Here is a 24,714-nt window from a genome sequence, read left to right as displayed (position 1 = left end):
AGATAGCAATGACTTTCACAGGACTTGGCTTGACACTGTCAGATGTGTGCATTATTCCAAAGAACTGACATTCTGTCACCTTCACAATGTACTTGTCTGCATTTAGCTTGATCCCAGCTTTCCTGGTTCCCTCCATCACTTCAGGTCAACGGTAATCATGATCCTTCTCATCTATACTATAGATCTGGATATCATCAGCTATACTGACTGCTCTCTACATGCTTGGATGTCTTGTCTATTTTCTCCTGGAACACATCCTGTTCACTTTAAGCCAAAGGGAAGCTACACCATCCAAAGGGTGTATTGAATTTTGTCAACAGCGAAGATTCCTCATTAAACCTCACATCCCAGTATCCATTTCTGGCACCAAGCTTCCTTGAAACTTTTGGCCTTGCCAGTGCTGGTGTGACCTCTTCCAGTGTTGGAATGGGGTAATGATTCCTCTTTATTGCTTGATTAACATCTTTGGGATCCAGGCAAATCCATGGCCGTCTATTTGTCTACTTTCTCACAATGATGAAATTTAACCAATCTAGAGGCTCTGTGACTCTGGAGCTCTCTTTCAAGCGTTCCTTTCAGTTCTATTGTTAGTTTATGTGGGAGGCTGGTGGGGTGCAAGGCGGGGTGGGGGAGGGGGGGTGGGGGGTGGAGGTGGTGTGAATCACTGGTTTCTTCTCTAGATCAACAGTGATGTGATACTTAAATGAATATGGTTCCTAAATATGGTTCCTTCAAAGCATTCAACTGTCTCAGCAAAACACTTTGGATACAATTGGACTAGATCTCCCTTGCTTCTGATCAGAGGGCACTTTTCAATGGGTGCTGTCACAACCAATCCCGGACGAGATCTCCAATTTGTTAAAATCCCGGACGAGATCCCCAATTTGTTACGACTGGGACAGGACCCCAATTTTGTTATGATCCCGAGTGAGGAGGAATGAGTTGGCTCCCCTCTTTATTCAATCTCCTTGGTTGGTCGCAACAAGGTTAGTTTAAAAATCCTTTCTCCTGGATACCTTTTCCCAGTCCAAACGTATTTACTATTTATAAGGATCCAATTTAACCAGGCTTTCTTGAGTCAAAGAAAGAGTAATTTTATTAGTTACTAAAACCCGAGGAAAAATAACATGACACAACACACACAGACACATAAAAGTAAAAAAATATACAAATCAGTCCTTGGCTTGTCCGTGAAGAGTAGATGTTGGTACGTTGCAGCCATTCAGTTGGGTGATTTCAGAAGAGACTTTGGAAGATTCTCAGTCTGTTGGAGATGCTTGTTGGCTTGTCCCAGAAAGAGAAATCCTGGTTCCTCAGTGTAGCTGAAGAGGCTGTCCTGTTTCCTTTTACTTGTGGTTTCTGCTAAAACCTTGCCTCCAGCAAGAGAGAGAGAGAGAGAGATTGCCTGCTTGTCTTTGCAGGGGTGACTGACCGATGTTTCTTCTTGTTTCTATCACTCACACACTAGTCTGCAGCCAGATTTTTAACCCACTTTTCATCTGTATTCCCGGGAGGGGAAATAGTCATGTCTTGCACCCAGAGTCCGTTTTTCTTTCATCTCAGACCATTTTACACATTCTGAGATGTAAATCAACAGCAGGTGGTTTTTGAATGACTGCTGAGATGTGGGAATCAGTCTCCATTATCTCCGCAAACACAGGAGATTAAAGTCCAGCCTTTTGCATTTTCTATCTTTTCAGTTGTGACATTCCATGTTCTCTCAGGACAGGTCTGTTGGTATAATCCACATAGGAAATTTCCAGAAAATGGTAACTTTACATTATCAGCCATCATTTGATCAGTCTTTACTTGCATTTCTTTTAAAAACACAGGTTTTCCTTAAAAAAAAGTTCAATATGCCCATAGGTAGTTGGTAGTTGTAGTCCACTGTTGTGACAATGTACTACCTTTACTCACCAGTGACACCTGCTTCACCTCATGGTTTACTGAGATCAGCTGCAGCTCTTCACAATTGTTCAACCCCAAGATAGTAGTACTACCTGTTTCAGTGACATAGACCATATGGTTAACAACTTTTCCTTTGTATGACCCCCTGATTTGGGTTGTTCCTAGCTGTCGAATCTCAGTTCCACCCTATACATGAAGTTGCTTGGTTTCAGAGCATCTTTCTTTGGGCGCCCGTTTTCTTTCAAATTTTCAGGAAAGATCTTCTGAGTGGGGTGATGTTACTCTATGCTCCGGTGTCAAATTTCAGTTTAAGATTTACGGTTGTGGGTTTATTTCTCACCCTCTTCCTGATCTGAATGGTGGTGTGAATTTATTATTTCTGGGAACTGACATTTCATGCAGTTGTGTGGTTCCTATGCCTATTGTATCCTCAAAACATATCATCATCTTTCAGGGTATGGATGTTTTGGTTTCTTCTCCTTCTCATTTGCCTTGCTGCTCTGCCTCTGGTAGCTCCTTTACTATCTTCCTTTTTTTGTCCTGCACATCTTTTCCCAGTGATTGGGCTTTCTGCAAACTGCAATTATCTGTTAGTGGGACATTTCCTTCTGTCTGTGAACTCATGTGGTCATCCATAGCTCTTACATGTCCTTCTCACTGTCCAGTGTGCATTCTATTGTTGCTGTTTCACTGCATCAACCCTAATGCCTTTCACTTGGCTTAACTGATAGCTAGCTATTTGGGTAGTCAGTGTCTTCTTCAGTCTAATCGTGGCTTCATGTGTTCTGGCAGTGTCAACAGCTGCATTATTATGAACTTGTCCTTTCCACTCAGAGCTTTTTGAACATGAGGGTAAGCAGTGCCCCAAATGAACTAATCTTCTAGTCTTTCATCCATTTCTTTCAAGTTACACTTGTTAGCTTCATTTTTTCAATCTTGTTAAAAAATTTGTCAACAGTCTCACCTGGTTCCTGACACAGGCTTTGAAATTCATATTGGTGGATTGAATGATTTGACTTTGGCTGGAGATGTGTGCTGAATTTCTCGAAAATGTTGTCTGTTTTTTTTTATGTTGTCCTCACTGATCTACCAGCTAATAAACAAATCTAAACCTTTCTCTACAGCTCACCAAAGAACATAGCTGACCCTTTTGTTTTTGCTTGTGCCTTTTAGAAATGTCAATCTGCATGTTTGTTTAAACTTCTCAAATGCCTCTACAACATCATTGGTCTCCCAATTCACCCTGGGCCTGTGCTGTGCTATAATTTCTGTCACTGCAGCAGCAACCATTTTGTTTCCATGGGATTCAATCAGTCTTTTTCTCTCTGCTTGGCACTAATTTGGGTTGATTTTTCTCAATCTAATTCCACATGTATTTTGTTTAATGCTTGGGTTTATTCACGCACACCTGCTGACACCATGTTATGTCTTGTGGTTCACACAGGTCCAAAATAATCACACTCTTAGAGTGAAATGCGGGAGTTTCAGTGAATGTATTTCTCAGACCACCCCATGTGCTGTGAACAGATACATTGTTAGTTCAATACAGACTGTAGTGTGCGATGTGGCATTTTGGATACTTGCGTATGCATACACATGAACATATAGTTCGTAAACTATATTGGAAGAATATAACAATAGAACAATCGGGAGCAGTGCTTTTGATCTAAAATTGTTTCACGCTGTGTTGAGTTGGGAAGACTCTAAAATGCCAAATCAAATAATGACATGCTGTTCCTCGGGCTTCCCTTGAGCTTCATTACAACGCTGCTGGGCAATTATTGTGAGACTGGTTGAAAACGTTTCTTTCAGTGTTAATACATAAGACACAATTTACATTCAATCTGGGCACTATGGTCAAATTGTACTGCAAATGAAGGGGTCAAATTGTGTGAACCTACTTTGAAGACAAAGTGATTTTCCTTTTTATCTCTTGTCCACGCCGCTGATCAAAAACATCCTGAGAATTCATATTCAGCAATACTAGAAAACACTCTGAGGGAGATAAGAAATGGCAAACAACTTAGAGCTTCTGATGCAGGCAACCAAAGCTACAGTAAAAACCACTTCATTCATCTGATGCTCAATACACCCTCTCCATTATCGTTAAAGCTGCCAGTCGTTTAATAACTCAACACTGGCTGAGTATTAGCAATGTGCGCAAAGGAAGGAACTAATTAGCTGAGTGCTCTTGTTGCACCCTTGTTAGGCATACTGTTGGCTCAGACTTTGAAACGTTTGCTGTTTAAATACAAATCTGCTGTTCTGAGGCAGCTGCTCAGGTAGAGTAGTGTAGTGGCTGGAGTTACTGGACCAATAGTTCAGAGACTGTGAGGTCAAATCCATTCATGGCAGCTCTGAGAATTGGAATTCAGTAAAAATGACCATGAAGCTGACCATTTCATTAAACCCCATCAGGTTCACTACTATCATTTAGGGAAAGAAATATGTCATCCTCATCTATTGATCTGATTAATATATGTGACTAAGTCCCACAACAACCTGGTCAACTCTGAAGTAGTTGTATCAAACTGCTAACAAACTTGCTGCCATGTTTCCTACGTTACAACAGTTACTAAGGTTAAAAAGCGTTTCATAGGCTGTAAAGTGCTTTGAGACTTACTGCGGATGTGAATGGCAATATACAAATGCAAGTCTTTCTCTCTTACATCAGTAATGGTGAGTCTGTGCCTCCAGCTTCAGGCCTTTAATGTATTGTAAAGTTTTGATAGAGTAAACACAGGGGGCAGAAAATTCCCTCTATCGGGGGGGTTGTGCGGGGGCGGGTGGGGGAGGGCGCAAACCCGATCGGCACCCCCGATTGGGGCCATGCCACCATTTTACGTGGGCGCTGAGCGCTCCCTATGCGGGCGGTGGGGGGATTCCCTGAGCCAGGGCCTGTGCTCTTTGTCGCATGCACACTGTGCCTCAGGGAGATTAGTTTATGGTTTAAACATTTAAATAAAGAAAAGAAAATATTTGAAGACATGTCCCGTCATGTGACAGTGTCACATGAGTTGGGACATGTTAATGAATTTTTTCAAAAATTTTTATTTAATTAATAAACCCTTCATGAAACCTCATCCCACCCGTGGATGAGGTTTCATGAAAAATGTGAAGGCCGCCTGGGCTCTTCGCCTGCCCACCAGCCTTAAGGTTGGACGGGCAGCATTCTTAACCACTTTAATTACTTTCTTAATGGCCTTAACAGGCCTCTGACAGTTTGGCTCATGTAATAGCACTATTAAAGCCCGGAAAAGATCCCTCAGATCCTAAGAGTTTTCGGCCAATTTCACTGCTTTGCCACACCAATAAGCTGTTTGAACGCCTGATACTCAATAGGATAGCACCAACTGTAGATGAGAAGATCATTCCAGAGCAAGCAGGTTTCCGTCCCGGCAAATCAACAACAAGCCAACTGCTCAACCTCACACAACATATCGAAGATGGTTTTGAGCAAGGGATGGTAACAGGTGCTGTTTTTGTAGACCTGTCAGCAGCATACGATACAGTGAACCATAGACGTCTCCTCTGCAAGATCCTAGAGATGACAAAAGATATTCACTTAACAGAGCTGTTAGAAAGCATGCTTCAGAATCACCAGTTCTATATTGAACTAGGTGGGAAGTGCAGCAGGTGGCGTATTCAGAAGAATGGTCTTCCTCAGGGAAGCGTGCTTGCACCGCTGCTGTACAACATCTACACGAATGACCAACCTATAGACGGTGTCACATGCTGTCTTATATATGCTGATGACTTGTGTGTCACTGCTCAAAGCACTGATTTTAACACCGTGGAGAAAACGCTTTCTGAGGCCTTGGAGGGACTAACATCCTACTATGAAGAAAACCACCTTCACGCAAACCCATCAAAGACGTAAGTTTGTGCATTCCACCTCAGAAACCGTGAAGCCAAAAGCCAGCTTAAAGTAACCTGGTGTGGAGCAACACTGACGCATTGCGAGCACCCTATCTACTTAGGAGTCACCCTTAACAGATGCCTCACCTTCAAGAACCACATCGAAAAGACAAAGACAAAAGTGAGCGCATGAAACAACATCCTGAATAAGCTCACTAACACAAAATGGGGAGCAAGCTCGAAAACATTGCGAATCAGTGCACTTGCTCTTTGCTATTCCACTGCCGAATACGCCTGCCCTGCATGGGAAAGATCTACTCGTGCTAAGAAGATGGATGCCATTCTGAATGCAAGCTGCCGACTTATCACAGGTTGTTTAAAACTAACAAACACCAATGGCCTATATATCCTGGCGGGTATCACTCCCCTTGATATAAGAACGGTAGCTAGCAAGAAAGGGCGCTTCCGTCAAACATCAGATGAGAGGCACCCTCTACATGGTCATACACCTACACCCAGCCGCCTAAAGTCAAGGAAGAGCTTCATGAACAGTGTTGTTCCATTACAATCAACCCCATCTGAAGCCCGCATCGCCTTGTGGAAAGACCAGCTCACCAGTCTCGAACAATCCCCAGCGATGGAAATTCTACCGGATGAAAGCCTTCCCCCAGGAGCTAATTGCAACTGGGCAACCTGGAAGTGCCTTAACGGACTTAGGGCTGGTGTAGGTCGTACAAAGGTGTCACTAAGCAAATGGGGATATACAACCAGCCCGACAACTTGTGAATGTGGAACTGAGCCTCAGATTATGCAACATCTCCTGCAATGCCTAGCGCTAGAGGAACCCTGCACTGTTGCAGATCTTGCCGAATTCAACAACAAGGTGCAAAAATGTGTCCCGTTCTGGCTGGGCCATGTATAGACTGTCCGTGGACACGATAAGAAGAAGAAGTTCAGCGGGTGCACAGCCAGATCCGCTGCGCGCCCGCCGAACTGATAATCTAAATCACGCGCAGTGACGTCGCCGCGCCTCATTTTACGCGTCGGCGAGCTGGCCCCACCCCTGCTCGCTGACCTGAAAATTCTTCCCAGAGAGTGTGTTTTTTTTTATCGTGGAGAAGAACAAAACCAGAGGCTATCAACATAAGATAGTCACCAAGAAGTCAAACTAGATATTCAGAAAAAACTTCTTTACTCAAATAGAGAATGTGGAACCGGCTATCACATGGGTTGGTTGAGGTGAATAATATAGATGCTTTTAAGGGGATGCTGATAAACTTATGAGGAAGAAGGGAATAGAGAGTTTTGCTGATCGAGTTAGATGATCATGGTTGGGAAGAAGGTCAAGTGGAACATAAATGCTGGCTTGGACTTATTGGGTGAAAGGCCTGTTTCTGTGCTGTATACTCTATATAAATCTGTGTAAATGTGTGCATTCAAAAGACATTCCTCTCAAGACTCCAACCTAGTTGGCTTCCCATCTACCACCCTCAATAAACTTGAGTTGATCCAAGACTCTGGTGCCTGTATCCTAACCTCCACCAGCTCTCATTCACCCGTCACCCCTGTCATCGCTGACCTACAGTGCCACGCTGTTCAGTAGCGCTTTGATTTTCAAATTCTTCAAATCCCTCTATAGCCTTGCTGCCCCCTATCTCTGTAACGTTGCCCAGCCTTACACCTCTCTGAGATCCCTGTGCTCCTCCACTTCTGGCCTCTTGTATATCTTCTACTTCTTTCACCCCACCATTGGCAGCCTGGTTTTGCATCTCCTACATTGGCTCAATATGAACTTGTGACTGATAACAACTTGGGCTGTGCAACACGTTGGGATGTTTTGCCACATTGAAAGGGCTATATAAATGTAAGTTGTTGTTGTTGCTGAATCTTCTGGAAATCTTTCATCAAGGTCCCAAAGGTTGAAGGCCCATCCTAGCAGTGGGAGCTATTGCTGTTGGCAATGAATCTCTGGTGAAAGAGCCTCCCTGTGGTTGTGTGCCAGCAGGTCTGTTCTCTATTCTAGTTTTTCCAGCTAACCTGGACAAGAGGATTCCAGTGCAGCTAGCATGTGGCTGCAATTTCCAAAGAAGACAGGACTCATCCCCAGAAATTTCCACTTGCTCGATGGAGCATTGCAAGACTCTTTATGTGCCCCTTACCCACACCACGGGTGCAGTTCCAGTGCAGAACCCGGCTCAGGTCTGAACGGGCAAGACTGAGGTTGATAGACTTTTATTAGGTTAGGATTTCAGGAATATCAAATGGGAACAGGTAAATGGAGTTGAGGGACATTTCAGTCATGACCTAATTAAATTAGGCTCGAGGAATTGAATGGTCTCGTCACAGTGGCTGGGATATAATGTGGCCACAGAAGTCTCACCATCAGTTGAAGAGCTGGTGGGGGGGGGCCGGCGTGCTTCTCTCCAGGAGGCCCTATGCTATTCTGAGGTAATCAGTCACTTCACTGGACAGCCCCAGGCCTCCTGTTGGATTAAGCCCCCAGTAGGGTGAAAATACCGCCCCCGAGAGCTGCTGGCCAATCAGAAGCTGACAGCTGTCCAGTATCAGCAGTGCCACCAGGAGCAGTGGCCAGTGCCTGCAATAAACATAGAAACATAGAAACTAGGAGCAGGAGTAGGCCATTCGGCCCTTCGAGCCTGCTCCGCCATTCATTATGATCATGGCTGATCATCCAACTCAAAAGACTGCTCCCGCTTTCTCCCCATATCCTTTGATCCCTTTTGCCCTAAGAGCTATATCTAACTCCTTCTTGAAAATGTACAATGTTTTGGCCTCAACTACTTTCTGTGGTAGTGAATTCCAAAGGCTCACCACTCTCTGGGTGAAGAAATTTCTCCTCATCTCAGTCCTAAATGGTCTACCCCATATCCTCAGACTGTGACCCCTGGTTCTGGACTCCCCCACCATCGGGAACATTCTTCCTGCATCTACCCTGTCTGGTCCTGTTAGAATTTTATAGGTTTCCATGAGGTCCCCGCTCATTCTTCTGAACTCCAGTGAATATAATCCTAACCGATTCAATCTCTGTTCATATGTCAGTCCCACCACCCCAGGAATCAGTCTGGTAAACCTTCACTGCACTCCCTCTATAGCAAGAACATCCTTCCTCAGGTAAGGAGACCAAAACTGCACACAATATTCCAGGTGTGGCCTCACTAAGGCCCTGTTTAATTGCAGCAAAACATCCCTGCTCCTGTACTCGAATCCTCTCGCTATGAAGGCCATTTGCCTTCTTTACCGCCTGCTGCACCTGCATGCTTACCTTCAGTGACTGGTGTACGAGGACACCCAGGTCTCGTTTCACATTCCCCTCTCTCAATTTATAGTCATTCAGATAATAATCTACAGTGGGGCCTACCATGAAGATCATCAATGATCCTCAGATAGAGGTGAGTATGGGTGGGATGGGGTTGTCGGAGGGGGGTCGCCAGTGAGGCAGGGTAGAGGGGTCAGAAGCATGGGTAGAGAAGTGGATTTCAGCACCCTCCCCCATCATTCCCCCACCCTCCCACCTGCCCCAATGCTGGGTCCCTTGATCAGGCACAAACTGCCCTTGAATGAGGGACATTCCCCCCCCCGCCACGAGTAGGTTTCTGGAAAACCCAGCAGAGTTTGCTAGGTGGCCTCCCTGGCTAGCGAATTCACCCACCCACCACGGGTTGAAGCGATGGGATGAGGCTCTTAAGTGGCCTCAATCGACCTCCGAGCCAGAAGGCTGCCTACAAACCTTCCAGCCCTGGATTATATTGGAGGGAGGCAGGATCTCCACCTTGCACCCTCCCATCTGATGACAGCCCCCGGTCCCCCAACCTTTGAACTCACCTGTGAGGGGTGGGCATTATATTTAGCTCACCCCACCACCCCTCTCCTAACTTTACTCAGTTCTGCCGAAGGGTCATGAGGACTCGAAACATCAACTCTTTTCTTCTCTGCCGATGCTGCCAGACCTGCTGAGTTTTTCCAGGTAATTCTGTTTTTGTATTATATTTAGCTCGATGTTCCTATATAAATACCCTCACAAAACTTATGTGTCCAGCTAACCTTTATCTGACGACAGTTCCTTGGCAGTTGATGATTTGAAGCTTTCACTGAAGATGTAACTTTAATTCACTGAAACAACAAACAGATGTGCTGCAAGGGCACCAGCCACAAGAGCCTCTGCCAAATGCTTGCTGCCTCTTGTCTCGTCAACTTGGAATCGAGGATGACATCTGTCAAGCTTGGCAAGACTTAAGATGACTGAGGAGCCTAATTCTGGATCCGCATGTTCTTCCGCAGAGGGGGCATGTTGTTGCACTGGGGAGTGGAAATCGCGGCCCCGGGTTGGCTACATTGTCTACGTTGCAACCTTGGCTACACGTTAAAGTTATTTAACAGGCTGTAAAGCCCTATGGGATATCCTGAAGGTCTAAATGATGCAAGTTAAAGGCAAATTCTTCTTTTGATTGAGGTTGTGCACAGAGGAATTCCAACCCTTTATAACAATTTTATTTCCACAATATAATTGTTTTAATTATTGCTTGTGAGATGTCATTTTAGCGGTTATTCATGTTAATAATATAGCCTTTCGTGAACCTATTTTGAACCAAGAAGTTAATTTTGGCCAGTTTTAGTAGGTTACACATTGGTCAGGATTTTGCCCTTGGCGGGGGCGGGGGCAGGTAGGGAGCCGACTGCCGCCCACGATCGGCCCCACACTGCGATTTCACACGGGCGGGCCAATTGAGGCCCACTCTGTGTGGGTCATGAGAGGCAGCACTGAGCGCTGTCTGTGCAGGCAGGGGGAGGAGGGAGAGGCCAGGCCTAGCGTGCAGTTCGCACATGCGCGAGAGCGAGCTCTTCAATCTCCCTGAGGCACGGAGCACTGTGTAAAAAAAAAAAAGAATGAAGAGAATAAAAATCTAATTAAACATGTCCCCTCGTGTGACTCAGCCACATGAACTGGGACAAGTTTTTAACTCAAAAATAAAGTTTTTATTTAACGTTTATTTGCTTTAGGAAACCTCATCCCTCTGGCGGAAAGGCCGCTTGGCCTTTTCGCCTGCCCGCCAACCATTAGGGCAGCGTAAATTTGAATTTAGTTAGATTGCTAATGGCCTTAATAGGCCTTTTAATTATCGGCAGGCGCGCAGCCAACTCCGGCGTGAGCCTGCCGAGCGAAATATCGCAAGACTGTGCGATGATGTCTGGACGCACGGTACTTCATGGTACTTCATTTTACACTTGGGCATGTTGGGCATGCACCTGTATGCCAAGCGTCATATCCTGCCCATTATTTTGGGATTCCTAAATTTTAATAATGGGTGGTGGTGTTGGGGGAAAAAATTGATTAAAAAAAGGGGAAGAGCACCTCATCTTCCGATTACTCACTTAGCCTTCCGGACTTAACATTCAGTTTAACAACTTCAGACCATGAACCTGCTCCTCCATCTTGGCCCCCTGTCATAGTCCAGTTTTTTCCCCAACCCCTGCCCCTTCCCACCCCACCCACGGGGGCATCTGTCACTTGTTCCTACGTTTTGCTTTCACACAGAGCTGACCCTTGTTCTGCTATTAACACTTTCTGCTATCGTACCTTTATGCCACTATCAACACCTTCTATAACACAACCAAAACACTCCCTCTGCCTTGAGTCCATGACATCTTTGTCAATCCCTCCTTAGCTCCCACCCATCCCTGATCTTCTATTTTACTCCGCCTACTCCATCCCCTCTCAAACAGTACAAAACCCATCACAGTTCTACCTCTGAAGCTCTGAAGAAGAGTCATACGGACTTGAAACGTTAAATCAGTTTCTCCGTCCACAGATGCTGCCAGACCTGCTGTGTTTTTCTAGCATTTTCTGTTTTCATCATTATATTAGTACATTAGAGATTTGTACAATCTTTCTTGAAGCAATCTCTTAGTAACAAATAGGGATTTCATTCCCAGAGTTTGCATGATTAAGAAAATGGGCAGTAGTGAGTAAACACCCTGTTTTGCATCACTCCCAGTTTTTACTTTCTTACCTTTATTTTGATGAGGCCCAAGGTTCTCAAGCCCCTGGTACATCAACACAGCATGTCATCATCGTGCCAACTGGAAGGCAGAATGAAAATTTAGACTATTTATATGCTGGCTTAAATTCAAAAGAGTTTTGAGAAGTATGCAGTATTTAATTTTGTGATATTAATCCTTAAAAGTGACATGCCCCCCAACCTCCCCATCCCGCAACCCAAAACCCTCAAATCTGCCCCCACTCCACCCCCAACACCCCAACTCCCAAACCTCCTCCCCAACCTCCCTCAACTGGCCCAAGCTCCCCCACAACCCCCCCAAATCTGCCCCCCACTCCACCCCCAACACCCCAACTCCCAAACCTCCTCCCCAACCTCCCTCAACTGGCCCAAGCTCCCCCACACCCCCCCCAAATCTGCCCCCCACTCCACCCCCAACACCCCAACTCCCAAACCTCCTCCCCAACCTCCCTCAACTGGCCCAAGCTCCCCCACAACCCCCCCCCAAAAACAACCTTTCCTCCCACCCATAACACAGCATTAAATTGCCCTTAAATTAATTAGAGATTTCACACCATTTTTCAACCCAAGAACATTCTCAGTTGCTGCGTTACTTTTGCTGCTGACCTTCAGACAGCTTTCATGGTTTTCCGGCGGGCTCTGTGAAAAAAAAAAATCCAAATCATGAAGCTGCCCGAAGGTCAGAAGCAGCAGCGCAACATCTTAGTGAAACTGACCTGACCTGACCGACCGGCTTTTAAAAAAATGAAATTGTCAGGCTGACGGTGTTGATCTTTGTTTTAAAGCAGGTCTGAAGCTCATCTGTAGGACAATGAGAAACTCTGTTTAAAATGCTAAGCCTGGGTCCTCCCTAGCCCCCAGTATTTGGTACCCCCTGAAACCCCCTCTCCCAGTCCCTGGCTAGATTATATTCAGTTCATTCATGCATGCTCTGCTCAAAGGACAGGACCTTGGTTCAATTCCTGCTGATGCTTCATCCTGAGCCTCTTTTATTTTAGCAGTAGTGGTTTGTCATTTTTTTCCCCATTAGGCATAGGCTGAGAATGCATACTCCAAGTCTATCTCAGCTAGAATTGGAATTGAGCCCACACTACATGTTAACACTATTCTGAGCTACAGGCTAGTTATCTAGCCAGCTGAGCTAACCAGCCCCTCTAGACAATATGCTCAAGTCCGTAATTTGAGTAAACTGCTTGAACACTTTCCACAATCCTTTTTACATGTCACAAATGTATACTCACAGCAAGTGTGGCACCTTCTGGGAGCACATACCAAGCACAAAAGACACAGATTGAAAGTCCAGCAGGATCTGCTGAGCTGTGTGACCAAATGCCCTTTGCATGTGCCAGGCAGGTGAAGCTGTGAACCAGGAGAGTGAATTTGTTAAACTGTCTTTTGTAAGTTCAGGCCCTAGGGTAGTGGCACTCAAATAGAAACACTTAAGTTCAGACAGGAGATCCCTTGGGAGCCATGGACCTCTAAACTTGAATTCCTAATAGGTGTATGATCGCCTTCATACTTACTTTCCCCTTTGCTGTTTCTCCAAATCAAAGCCTACTGCTGGCCAGAGGTTTCTGTTCAGTGGTTGAAGGGAGTGAGTAATTCCACTTGGTTAGATTTAAGTGGTGAATGAAACCAGGGACTCTAATGCCACTCAGTTTTTGCTGTTTCCCTACGTTATATTACAGAGCGTCACAGACAGTGAGAGTCTGCTGTTAGCTTCTGCTAGCTCTATTAGACTTCACACACGCTGAGTGCACTGAGCTTTCTATTGTGTAGGATGGAGGTTTTCCTGTTGCCAGAATTGCACTGCATGGATCACCCAAGCGAGTGCACTCACACCAGTAATTTACTGCAACCTAAGGAACTGTCCCTCTCACAGTCTACACAATTAGACTTCTTAATCTGTGGATAGACCATCAATTAGGCTTTCGTTTGAGAAACATTGGTGATGGGCCAAAGCCCTAGTGCTGGATAAAGCTAAGAGAGTAGGAGTGCAGATGAGATAATGAAGAGGTTAGGTTTAGGTGGTGCCAAGCTTAAGTTTTAGAAGTGAATATCAAATCTCAGTATCAGCATTTAACACCAGAACTCAACCTATAGTTAGCTGTATAGTTATTGCTTACATCCCAACGTCACAGCAGTCTGAAAATAGTTCATTGTGTAAGGTGCTTTAAGTTGCTCCTATGTGACGAGGTGCTATATAAATACAAGTATTATGAACATTCTGTAACCGTAGGCAATAATTAACCAATCTTATCATCAGAATAACCACTGGTAGCTTTCATAAGCTGTGAGTATCCATTGATTTCATTATTTCCTTTGATATCCTTTGACCTCAGCTATAACCTACCTTCTGAAAGGGCAATTTTAACTCCCCTTGTTCAACAGACATTGAGCCAAGCACAGGCTAAAATCGAGCAGCTCCTCTTTCTGTTCTGGTACTGCCTCATTGCCATTTTGACATACGACAATTGGGCCATCTACCTGATTTATATATGCTAACCTGCATATAACCAGCTCACTGATACTCAGTTTGGGTTCCACCAGGGTCACTCAGCTTCTGACCTCATTACAGCCTTGATTCAAACATAGACAAAAGAGCTGAACTCCTGAGGTGAGGTGAGAGTGACTGCCCTTGACATCAAGGCAGCATTTGACCGAGTATGGCATCAAGGAGCCCTAGCAAAACTGGAGTCAAGAGAAAAGCTCTCCATTGGTTGGAGTCATACCCAGCACAAAGGAAGATGGCTGTGTTTCTTGGAGGTCAATCATCTCAGCTCCAGGACATCACTGCAGAAGTTCCTCAGGGTAGTGCCTTAGGCCCAACTGTTGGAAATAGTTCAGAGAAGGTTTACCAGACTAGTACCTGAAATAGGTGGGTTGTCTTATGAGGAAAGGCTGGAGAGGCTAGGCTTGTATCCACTGGAATTTAGAAGAGGCGACTTGATAGAAACCTTTAAGATCCTGAGGGGTCTTGACAAGGTGGATGTGGAAAGGATGTTTCCTCTAGTGGAAGAATCTAGAACTAGGGGTCCCTGTTTAAAAATAAGGCGTCGCCTATTTAAAACAGAGATGAAGTGGAAATTTTTTCACTCAGAGGGTCGTGAGCCTTTGGAACTCTCTTCCTGAAAAAATGGTGGAAGCAGAGCCTTTGAATATTTTTGAGACAGAGGTGGATAGACTTTGGTAAGCAAGTGCAATAGGTTATCAGGATAGATGGGATGCAAATTTGAGGTTACTATCTGATCATCCATGATCTTATTAAATGGTGGAGCAGGCCTGAGGGGCTGAATGGCCTACTTCTGCTCCTTGTCCGTATGTTCGAATGTAACCATCTTCAGCTGCTTCATCAATGACCTTCCTTCCATCATAAGGTCAGAACTGGAGACTTTCACTGATGATTGCACAATGTTCAACACCATTCGTGACTCCTTAGATACTGAAGCAGTCCATGGCCAAAAATATCCAGGCTTGAGCTGACAAGTGGCAAATAACATTCACACCACACAAATGCCAGGCAATGACCATCTCCAACAAGAGAGAATCCAACCATCACCCCTTGACATTCAATGGCATTAACATCACTCAATCCCCCACTATCAACATCCTGGGGGTTACCATAGAACAGAAGCTGAACTGGCATATAAATTCTATGGCTGCAAGAGCAGGTCAGAGGCTAGGAATCTTGCAGTGAATAACTCACCTCCTAACTCCTCAAAGCCTGTCCATCATCTACAAGGCACAAGACAGGATTGTGATGGAATAGTCTCACCTTGCCTGGATGAGTGCAGCTCCAACAACACTCAAGAAGCTTAACGCCACCCAGGACAAAGCAGCGCGCTTGATTGGCACCACATCCACAAATATTCACTCCCTCCACCACCGACACACAGTAACAGCAGTGTGTACCATCTACAAGATGCACTGCAGGAACTCACTGAGACTCCTTAGGCAGCATCTCCCAAACCCACGATCACTACCATCTAGAAGGACAAGGGCAGCAGACATATGGGAAAAGCACCACCTGGAAGTTCCCCTCCAAGTCACTCGCCATCCTGACTTGGAAATATATTGCTGTTCACTCAGTGTCGCTGGGTCAAAATCCTGGAACTCCCTCCCTAAGAGCACTGTGAGTGTACCTACAGCACAGTAGCGGTTCAAGAAGGCAGCTCACCACCAAGTGCAATTAGGAATGGGCAATAAACGCTAGACTAGCCAGCGATGCCCACATCCCATATTTTAAAAATTGTGAGCCTTAGGCCCCGAGAGCGGTGGGTGCAGACAGTGCCAAACACCGGGACCTAGAGCTGGTGGGGGCCTGGGGCTTGGCATTTTAAACATTATTTCTCGTTGACCTTCAGCCGAGCTTGAGACCTGAAAGACCAGCTTTCGACAAAATCGAACTGTCGGCCTGACCTGTCTGATTTTTTAAGCCGCTCTTTCAGGTCGGCTGCACTGAGTTGCTGAGCTGCTGCTTCCAACCTTCGGGCAGCCCGCCAGGAAACCACAAATCTGCCTGAAAGTTGGAGGCAGCAGCGCAGCAACTGAGGACGTTCTTGGTTGTAAGAGAGCAAGTGAAATCTCTCATTATTTTAGAGCCAATTGATGACGTATGGGGGAGGTTGTGGGTTAGGTTGAGGAGATTGGGGGGTGCTGGTGGGAGGTTTGGTGAGGTTGAGGGCATTTAGAGGGTTGGGGAGTTAGGGATGGTTGCGGTGGAGGAGAGGGGGGAGGTTTGCAGGTTGGGGGAGGTTGGGGAGGTGCGGGGGGAGGTTATGGGTCTGGAGGTGGGAACGCAAGTCGGGGGGAGGTTCGGGGGTTGGGGGAGTTTGGAGGGGTTGGGGCATTGGGGAGAGGCGGGGGAGGTTGGGGGTGGGGAGTGGGAAAGCAAGTTGGGGGAGGTTGGGAGTTGGGGGTGTTGGGGGGTTGGGGGGGGATTAGGGGGTGGGTAGAGGTTGGAGGGAGTTTGGGGGTTTTGGGGCATTGAGGGGGTGGTGGAAAGGTGGGGGATGGGGGGTGAGAACACAGGTTTGGGGGGAGGTTAGGGTGTGGGTGGAGGTTGGGGGTTGGGTTAAGGATGGGAGGTGGTGGGTTGTAAGGATGCAGGTTGTGGGGAGATTGGGGTTGTTGGGGAAGCTGGGGGCGGTGGTGATTGGGGGATGAGGTGTCACTTTTAAGGCTCGGACCACAAAATTAAATTTTGAGAGGAATCATTTCTAGAAGCACTTAAGTCATAGGATTGGGTTTCTATTTGGGTTTACCTTTATGGTAAAAGCCCTTTATGCTGTTTCTCTGGGAATTCAATGTTATTTTTTGCCAAAGTTACAATGGGTGATTGTGAATCCTCACCCCCAGAGAAATGTTAGTCCCACAGTGTGTCCACCTTCTGCTAGATTTGAAACAGGATGGTGCTGTACACTTCTCAAAATTCCCATTTGAATTTAAAACAGCATTATGCAGTCGAAATTTTCATTATGCCCTACAGTGGACAGAATTCTGATGACTTAAGTGCTTCTAGACATGATTCCTCTCAAAATATTGCGTCACATTCTTTATTTGCCATTAGACTTTCTTATTTATTAATTACATTTTCCCACTTAATTTGCCTGTTTCTCTCATGCCTCAGACAACAGTTAGAATTTTTTGAAAATACTCTTTGCACATTTATTTAGTACAAATGCAATGCAACATCATATGGAACCTGTGGATAGGCTGTGAATTCACAGTGTACAACACAATTTGTATGGCAGCTTCTGGGGGAAGGGGAAACAATCCAGTTCTTGAATTAAGGCAGCACTGAATTTTTGTACCATGTATCATTCTTCTCTGAAAAATTCAGATCAGCAACTTCAATCTACGCTTTTCCTGAGCTGCTGGTACGTGTCTGATAGGAAAATCCTGGGGATAGTGTCATCAGTGTAAAAAGGGCAGATGCCATTTATGGTATATTGTGAGTTAGCCCCAGAGATATCAAAATGGTAAGGTTGTATTAGCTACAGAGTTGAACTGTTTTGTAAATGTAGTGATTTCTTCGTAGCCACTTTCCTAACATCAGTTGACTGTTCTGTGATTAATTATCCTTAGAAAGTCAGCACTGGGCCTCCAACTTCATCATTGCTACAATCACTGCCTACTGCATGCAGGTGTAATGAAAGACAAAACCTACATTTATGCAGCACCTTTCACGATATCCCAAATCGCTTTGCAGCCAACTAAATACTATTGAGCTGTAGTCACTAGTATAATGTAGGCAATGTTATCAAATGGCAGAGCAGGCTCGAGGGGCTGAATGGCTTACTCCTGCTCTTAATACATATGTTTGTATGTTATTCTGGATGGAGGATGGAGGTCATTATCACCCATAATTATCATGTGAACAGAGGGTGGAATCATGGCTAGAGTTCTGTTTATATGGTTGCTAGGAAGTTTATTGTGAGCAAGATGAAATTTCCAGGACAGGAGCGCTTAAAGGAGTCATAGTGAATCAGTAACCTGTTTTACACTGCACATGATGCTCAAGAGTCTTTTCCATTGACTTCAATCTTGTTCTTTTGTCTACTTACCTATTATCCCACTCTATCTTGGTGTTTTTATGAGTTTTTTGAGGTATTGAAATATCGTGACAAAGTTATGTCGCATAGTAGTTATTGTAAATATATTGTAGTGAGGAAGTAGCAATCAAGAGAATTTTCAGAGTTGCTGATCAAGAAAACACAGATACAATTGCGAACAATCCAGTCTTTGTCCCCCGGCTGCTTAAATGTTGTTTCGCACAGAGACACCTGAGGGCTCCAATGGTTCTCACTGACAGTGAAGACCTATGTTGTTCACTCATTCCACTTTGTTGCAAAGGGGTGTTTCTACCCTGTGAGATTCCTGATAAAATAGAATCCAATTACATCCCTTGTATGAAATAATTATATTGAATAATAGCATGTACCCAGGCAGGAGGACATCTTCTAATTCTGGAAAAGATCCTGTGCAGTTTATCTGGGTTGCAAGTATTGAATCGTTCCCTCAAATGTGAATTTGCTGTCACCCCATTCATATGGTGCAATGTGCAGAACATGTCAATGAGGCCTGAGGAAGTCACTCAAATCAGTGTTATCATCTAAACAGTGTCATAAATAACTAACAGGATCATTTTCTGTCAAATTAACAGTATTGCACAATGTTGTTAAAGTGAAATTTGTACCCTCCGGTTTGTTTAATCGTCACAGTGGGATCACCTATAGGGTGCACATAAACTAACACTGCAGTATGTCGTTGTCACTCTTAGTATTGACGGTGTGCTGCATATATATCAGACAATATTTGTAACTAGATGCCAAATATGGGCATTATCATTCTTCTCGGACCTTTCTGTGATTGTTTGGTGAATTGATTGGTGAATTTTGAAAGGGGGAATAATATCATGCATGATTGATTGGAGGGCTAAAGTTGGGGTGAGGAGGGTGGATAAGGGGCCCAGAAACAGGAGAAGCACTAGAGCCCATGATTTCTCACCCTGAGTCTATAGTGCTCAGCCTAGCCTCCAAAATCATTTCAGCGGCTGACTGCCGTGAGTGAACATTGTGGTATTTCTGATCTGTGAGGCCTGCCATACACCAAGAGCAGGCCCTATATGTGAAGCAACCAAAAGGGATCTTTCTTGGGTCGATGTGGTATATTTTATATATCTCAGAGCAATGCAGAAATGAAACTAGTTTCTAAGTGTGCAACAGGTTTATTTACAAGAGTTTTAACATGTCTTTGTAATCACAAAATGCCTGCACTCATACTTACAGCTCAGCTTCTAGTGGCTTCTGTGGTGTCTGTTTACTTTGAGCTGAGTCCACACCCAGGCTTAACTAATCAAGCGCAGTGGGCATAGATCAGTTACTATCTAACACAAAACAATTGAACAAATGAACACTACAGTCAGGGAGAGCAAGGGTGCTTCACTGCACCCACAAGGTGAGTCTGGGTCTCAGCTGCCCTGCGTGGAACACTTTGTTGTTAAGCCCCTCTCTCCTGTGACTTACCCGAGTGGCAGATCGAAGTCTGCTAGTAGTTAATCAGCCACCTCTATCAGTCCAATTCTGGCTGACTGCTCAGCTGGATGTTAATGTGACCCAGCAGTTAAAAACAATCAGACCTCACATGACAAACTGCCTGGCGGGAATTTCTATGACTATTATCCTGTCACCCACACACTCCCCATTCCACATCCTTGGCTTCCCAGCGAACTGTTAAAACCCCCACCTGACTGAGCAGCCACACATTTCCAGCTCCCTCCTTTAGTTCAACTTTCGGACGCTCCTGGTTTCCTTCTCATTAATATCTTATGGCAGACATTTTAATTGCAGTAATGTACTTTGAGGAGGAGGAGGTAATTAATCAAATGAGAAGCGTTTTGAAGTGTCCCTGAGGGCACCGAGTAAATTCGAGGCTTTCTTTTCTCATTTTATTTAAGTGGGATGCCCCATGATGAATGTCTGTCTTAGAATTGGACTAATAAGTTCCTGGAAATTGGATTCAAATTTGTGGCTCAATCGTTCAGAGTTGATTAATTCACCATCTTTACGATCAACTTCTGGCAAAAGATGTAGATCCATCTGTGTAGACAAAGAGAAGATGTTTCCACTTCCTTGGGGAGATCGAAACAAGGTGCCATAAATATAAGGTAGTCAGCAACAAACTCAGTAGGGAATTCAGAAGGGATTCCTTTATCTAAAGAGCGATGAGAACGTGGAACCCAATATCACAGGGAGTCATTGAGATGAAATACCGTGGACACACTTAAGGGGAAGCTGGACAAGCACGAGGGAGAAAATATTAGAAGGACACCCTGTTAGGGTCAGGTGAAGTTGAGTGGGAGGATTGTAAATGCCAGCCTAGACCAGATGGGCCAAATGGCCTATTTCTGTAACGAAAACAAAAATACCTGGAAAAACTCAGCAGGTCTGACAGCAACTGCGGAGAGGGATACAGTTGTTGTTTCGAGTCCGTATGACAGTATGTCCGTATGTCCGTATGGCCTATTTCTGTGCTGTGAATTCTATATAATGATGACAGACTCTTTCATGTCTTTTTTACATGTATTTTAGGTGCTTTCTTTCCTTCTATCAAGCCATCTGATGTGGTTTTCAAGGTGATCTTCTGGCTGGGTTACTTCAACAGCTGCATAAATCCAATAATCTACCCCTGCTCCAGCAAAGAGTTCAAGCGGGCTTTCACCAGGCTGCTCAAGTGCCAGTGCCGGAGGAGGCGGCGACCAGCCTGGCGGGTGTATGATCACCGTGATTGGAGGGCCTCCAACCACAGCTCGGAACGTGGCTCCGAGGGCGACGTGCTGAGCAGGTCCGTTGTGAGCCGTCGGACATTGTCGGTAAACAGCTCCTTCACCCTGAGCCACAGGCACCGAGGGAGCACCAGCAGCACCGGCGAGGGCATCAGCGAAGGGGGCAGTGCCAATCGGGCGCTCAGCCTTCATGGCTGGAGACTCTTCCCGTCTTTGTCCAAATCGCCTTTCCAGCTCAGAGAGAAAATGAACAACCTCTCCAACAAAATCAGGCTGGGACAGCACAGGCCCTGCACATCTACTGTCAGCAAGGTAGACAATGTCCCAGTAGAGTCCATCTCCATTGGAGTATGCCAGGAGTTCAAAGAGCACACTGCTTATCAAATATATGAGGTTACTGACTGTTTTGGACTGAAAGAGACGGATATTTAAGGTGGGGGCCGGAAGGAACAAGATGTATGTTCTGTAAATCTGTTTGTCATAGATTTGTGTCGTGTCCACATTGTCAATTCTGGCAAGAGTGAAGAAAATTGTTTTAAAAATAGAGGCTGGGGTTTTCCTTGCGCTTATGCTCTGATCATCCCCATGTTCCTTGAGAGTCTGTCGGATCACCACCCACCCCCCACTACCGCCATGTTCCTCGAGGGTTCTCCCGATCACCACTCATGATGCTCGGGCCCCCCACCCATGTTCCTTGAGGGTCCCTCCTCACTTGGCCACAGTAACTTCAGCAGAAGAGCAGTGAAACCCAAGGTGGAACATGTAAGCAGGGTGTCCTGCAGGCTTCCACTAACGTTACGGTAGCCACTCAAAAGAATCCCTGAGGAAATTCACAGCAACAATGTCCAACATATGAGCGTGTGGAAGGGCGGGGGGCAGAAGAATTATCCCAGTCCTTTTATTTGAATGATGTCTTCACTCTCCTTCCACTCTTGAGAGTGGCACTGAAATCTAGCTCAGTATAAGCGAATGAAAACTCCCCACCGATGGCTGTAAGAGTGTTTTTTATTCATCCTTGGGGTGTGAGCATCATTGGCCAAGCCAGCATTTATTGCCCATCCATAATTGCCCTTAGGAAGGTGGAAGGGTCATGAATGGTTTTAACTTTAACCCAGGTCCAAACGATCTAAGCACAGGGCACATCATCAGCATTATCTGTTGGTGAAGTCAGGAGACTGACTGGTGTAAGAGAGTGGAAATGGCACACACTCGGGTTATAGGGGTTAGATTTCTCAGGTGGGAATTAAGAATAATTAATTCTTATTATGGGCAGAGTAGAGAGGTTTATTCTGCAACTGGCTGTGCTGGGAATGCTTGGCATCAAGCACTTGAGATGGAAAAACACCCCAGTCCCCAGTGTGCTGACATCCCTCACCTTCAGCATAAAATGGACCAAAGAGAAGGCATCTGTTTCCAAAGCATGACATAGGATGGTTATCTTTTAGCATTCTAATGTTTCCATGATTTAAAAGGATATTCAGATTTTGCTTTGGAAATAACTATGACATTTTTAAAAGAAAATTCTCCAGGAATTTTCAGTGGGGCATCCTGTAGGATATTATGGAAAAGAACTGACTGGAGCTCATTAATACTGAACCTGCCCTATTCTGGTTCACATATATCCTATTGAAGTCATGCGGGACTCCCACCAGCTTTGACCAGTTCCACCAGACTAAAAAGCCAATACAAACTGTAGCACTTTACTGAGTAACGGAGAATTGGAGGTCTTTGAAAGTGTAATGGCTGCCAAACATTGTGTCAGTTGAGGCTTCACACCAGCCAGTCTTAATCCCAGCTTCTCTGCCTAAACTATAAACACAATTCTTTTTGTCAGACAGGAGCTAATCCTATATTTGAAGCTGCTCACGGTGGTGGAGCATCATGCCTCCTGGTGAGCTGACACTACTCCACGTTACTGTATTGAAGAATTAACACTGATTAAAGGTCAACGGTCAGGTTATTCTTATGCCGCATTAAGCAGACCGTGGCTTGAATTTTTCAGGTGGCGGGGTCTCGGCATCAAAGAGTCAGCGGGGGAACACATCCTCACAGGCTCCAAGGGCCCCCCACAGCCATTTCACGCTCAGATGAGTGTTAAGTGGCTGCAGGTGGGACTTTCCACCCTTCATTCGGGAGGAAGTCTGCCTTGGAGAGCTGCCAGCCAATCTGATAGGCCGACAGCCCTCCAGTCCCTGCAGCGACAGCACTGCATTGAGCAGAAGAAGAAATGCAGGAGGACGTCGGAGCCTAAGTCTGGGCACCGGACCAGGGGTCCGAGGGCTGGGAGGGTAGGGAAGGCTTACGAGGGGAGCGTGAAAAGGGGGCGATCAGGATCCCGGGGGAGAGGCTGGTGGGGGAGGGATGTCCGGAGGCCAGAAAACCTTAAGGTGGGGTGTCGGACTTGAGAAGGAGGCTTCTGCTGGAGGCGCTCACCCCCTTCCTGCCTGAGATGTAACTCTGTTGATTTTTGGCCTTCGCCCATATATCTTCAATCCTCCCACCAGCCTAAAAATTGAGGCTGGGAGGGAAAATAATGGACCACTTAAAGGCCTCAATTGGGGTAAAGGTGAGCTTCCCATCTGAGGCCTTGCTCACCCCAGTGTAAGATCTCTGTGAGGTCAGGGCAGGCAAGAACTCGGAGGGAATCCCGTCCTTTCAATTTCATACACTCCCACCTTCCTAAAAACCTGCCGATGGGGGAGCATAATATTCACGCCTGTATCAAAGTCTTTGATATTTTAGGTTAGGAGTGCACAGGAACACTTCCCACTTGCAGTGAGTTCCAGATTCCCACCACCCTCTTGGTGAAAAACTTTCCCCTCAAATCTCCTCTAAGCCTGCTGCCTTTTACCTTGAAATCTCTGGCCCCCTGTTTATAAGCCTATCTACACAGTGGTGTAGTGGTATTGTCACTGGACGAGTAATCCAGAGAGACCCAGGCTAATACTCTGGGAGCCTGGGTTCAAATCCCAACATGGCAAATAGTAGAATTTGAATTCAATAAAGAATTGAAAGTCTAATGATGACCATGAAGCCATTGTTGTAAAAACCTATCTGGTTGACTAATGTCCTTCAGGGAAGGAAATCTGCTGTCTACACATGACTCTGGATCCACAGCAACATGGTTGACTCTGAACAAGGTCAATTAGGGGTGGGCAATAAATGCTGGCCTACCCAGTGATGCCCATGTCCACCTAGAAGGATAAGGAAACAAGCAAATAGGAATCTGAAAACTCCCCAAGTCACACCCAAGATTGCTGTTCTTTCATTATATCTGGGTCAAAATCCTGGAACTCCCTACCTAACTCTGAGTACAGCTAGCTACTGTATTTATTAACAACTTAGATGATAGGATAGAAAGCCATATATCCAAATCTGTCGATGATACAAAGATAGGTGGTATTGTAAGCTGTGTAGATGGAAGTGGAAAATTACAATGCAACATTGGGGGAAATCCGGGAATTCTCGGCCAGTTGGGAAATTGCTGGAGTCTATGACTGAGGATAGGCTGACTGGATACCTTGAAATTTTTCAGTTGACCTTTGACATGGACTTGTAAAGAGTATGCCGTGCCTGGTGAATCTGGTTAAATTTTTTTGAAGAGATGACTAGACAAGTGAACAG

General features: G+C 45.4%; 1 protein-coding gene across 1 annotated transcript in view; it reads left to right on the top strand.

Moving 5' to 3' along the window:
* adra1d (adrenoceptor alpha 1D) overlaps positions 1–21,637 on the top strand; it is a 62,031-nt gene extending 40,394 nt beyond the window's left edge. The window contains exon 2 of the mRNA XM_078554349.1: positions 20,897–21,637. Coding sequence (XP_078410475.1) covers positions 20,897–21,522 — 626 coding nt within the window. The 3' untranslated portion in view covers positions 21,523–21,637. The remainder of the gene's footprint in view (positions 1–20,896) is intronic.
* The last annotated feature ends 3,077 nt before the right edge of the window (positions 21,638–24,714 follow it).

The sequence above is a fragment of the Cetorhinus maximus genome, chromosome 1 (assembly GCF_964194155.1).
Source record: "Cetorhinus maximus chromosome 1, sCetMax3.hap1.1, whole genome shotgun sequence".
Classification (NCBI taxonomy): Eukaryota; Metazoa; Chordata; class Chondrichthyes; order Lamniformes; family Cetorhinidae; genus Cetorhinus; species Cetorhinus maximus.
Note: the sequence above shows the minus strand (reverse complement) of the source record. Positions and strands in the feature narration are given on the sequence as shown.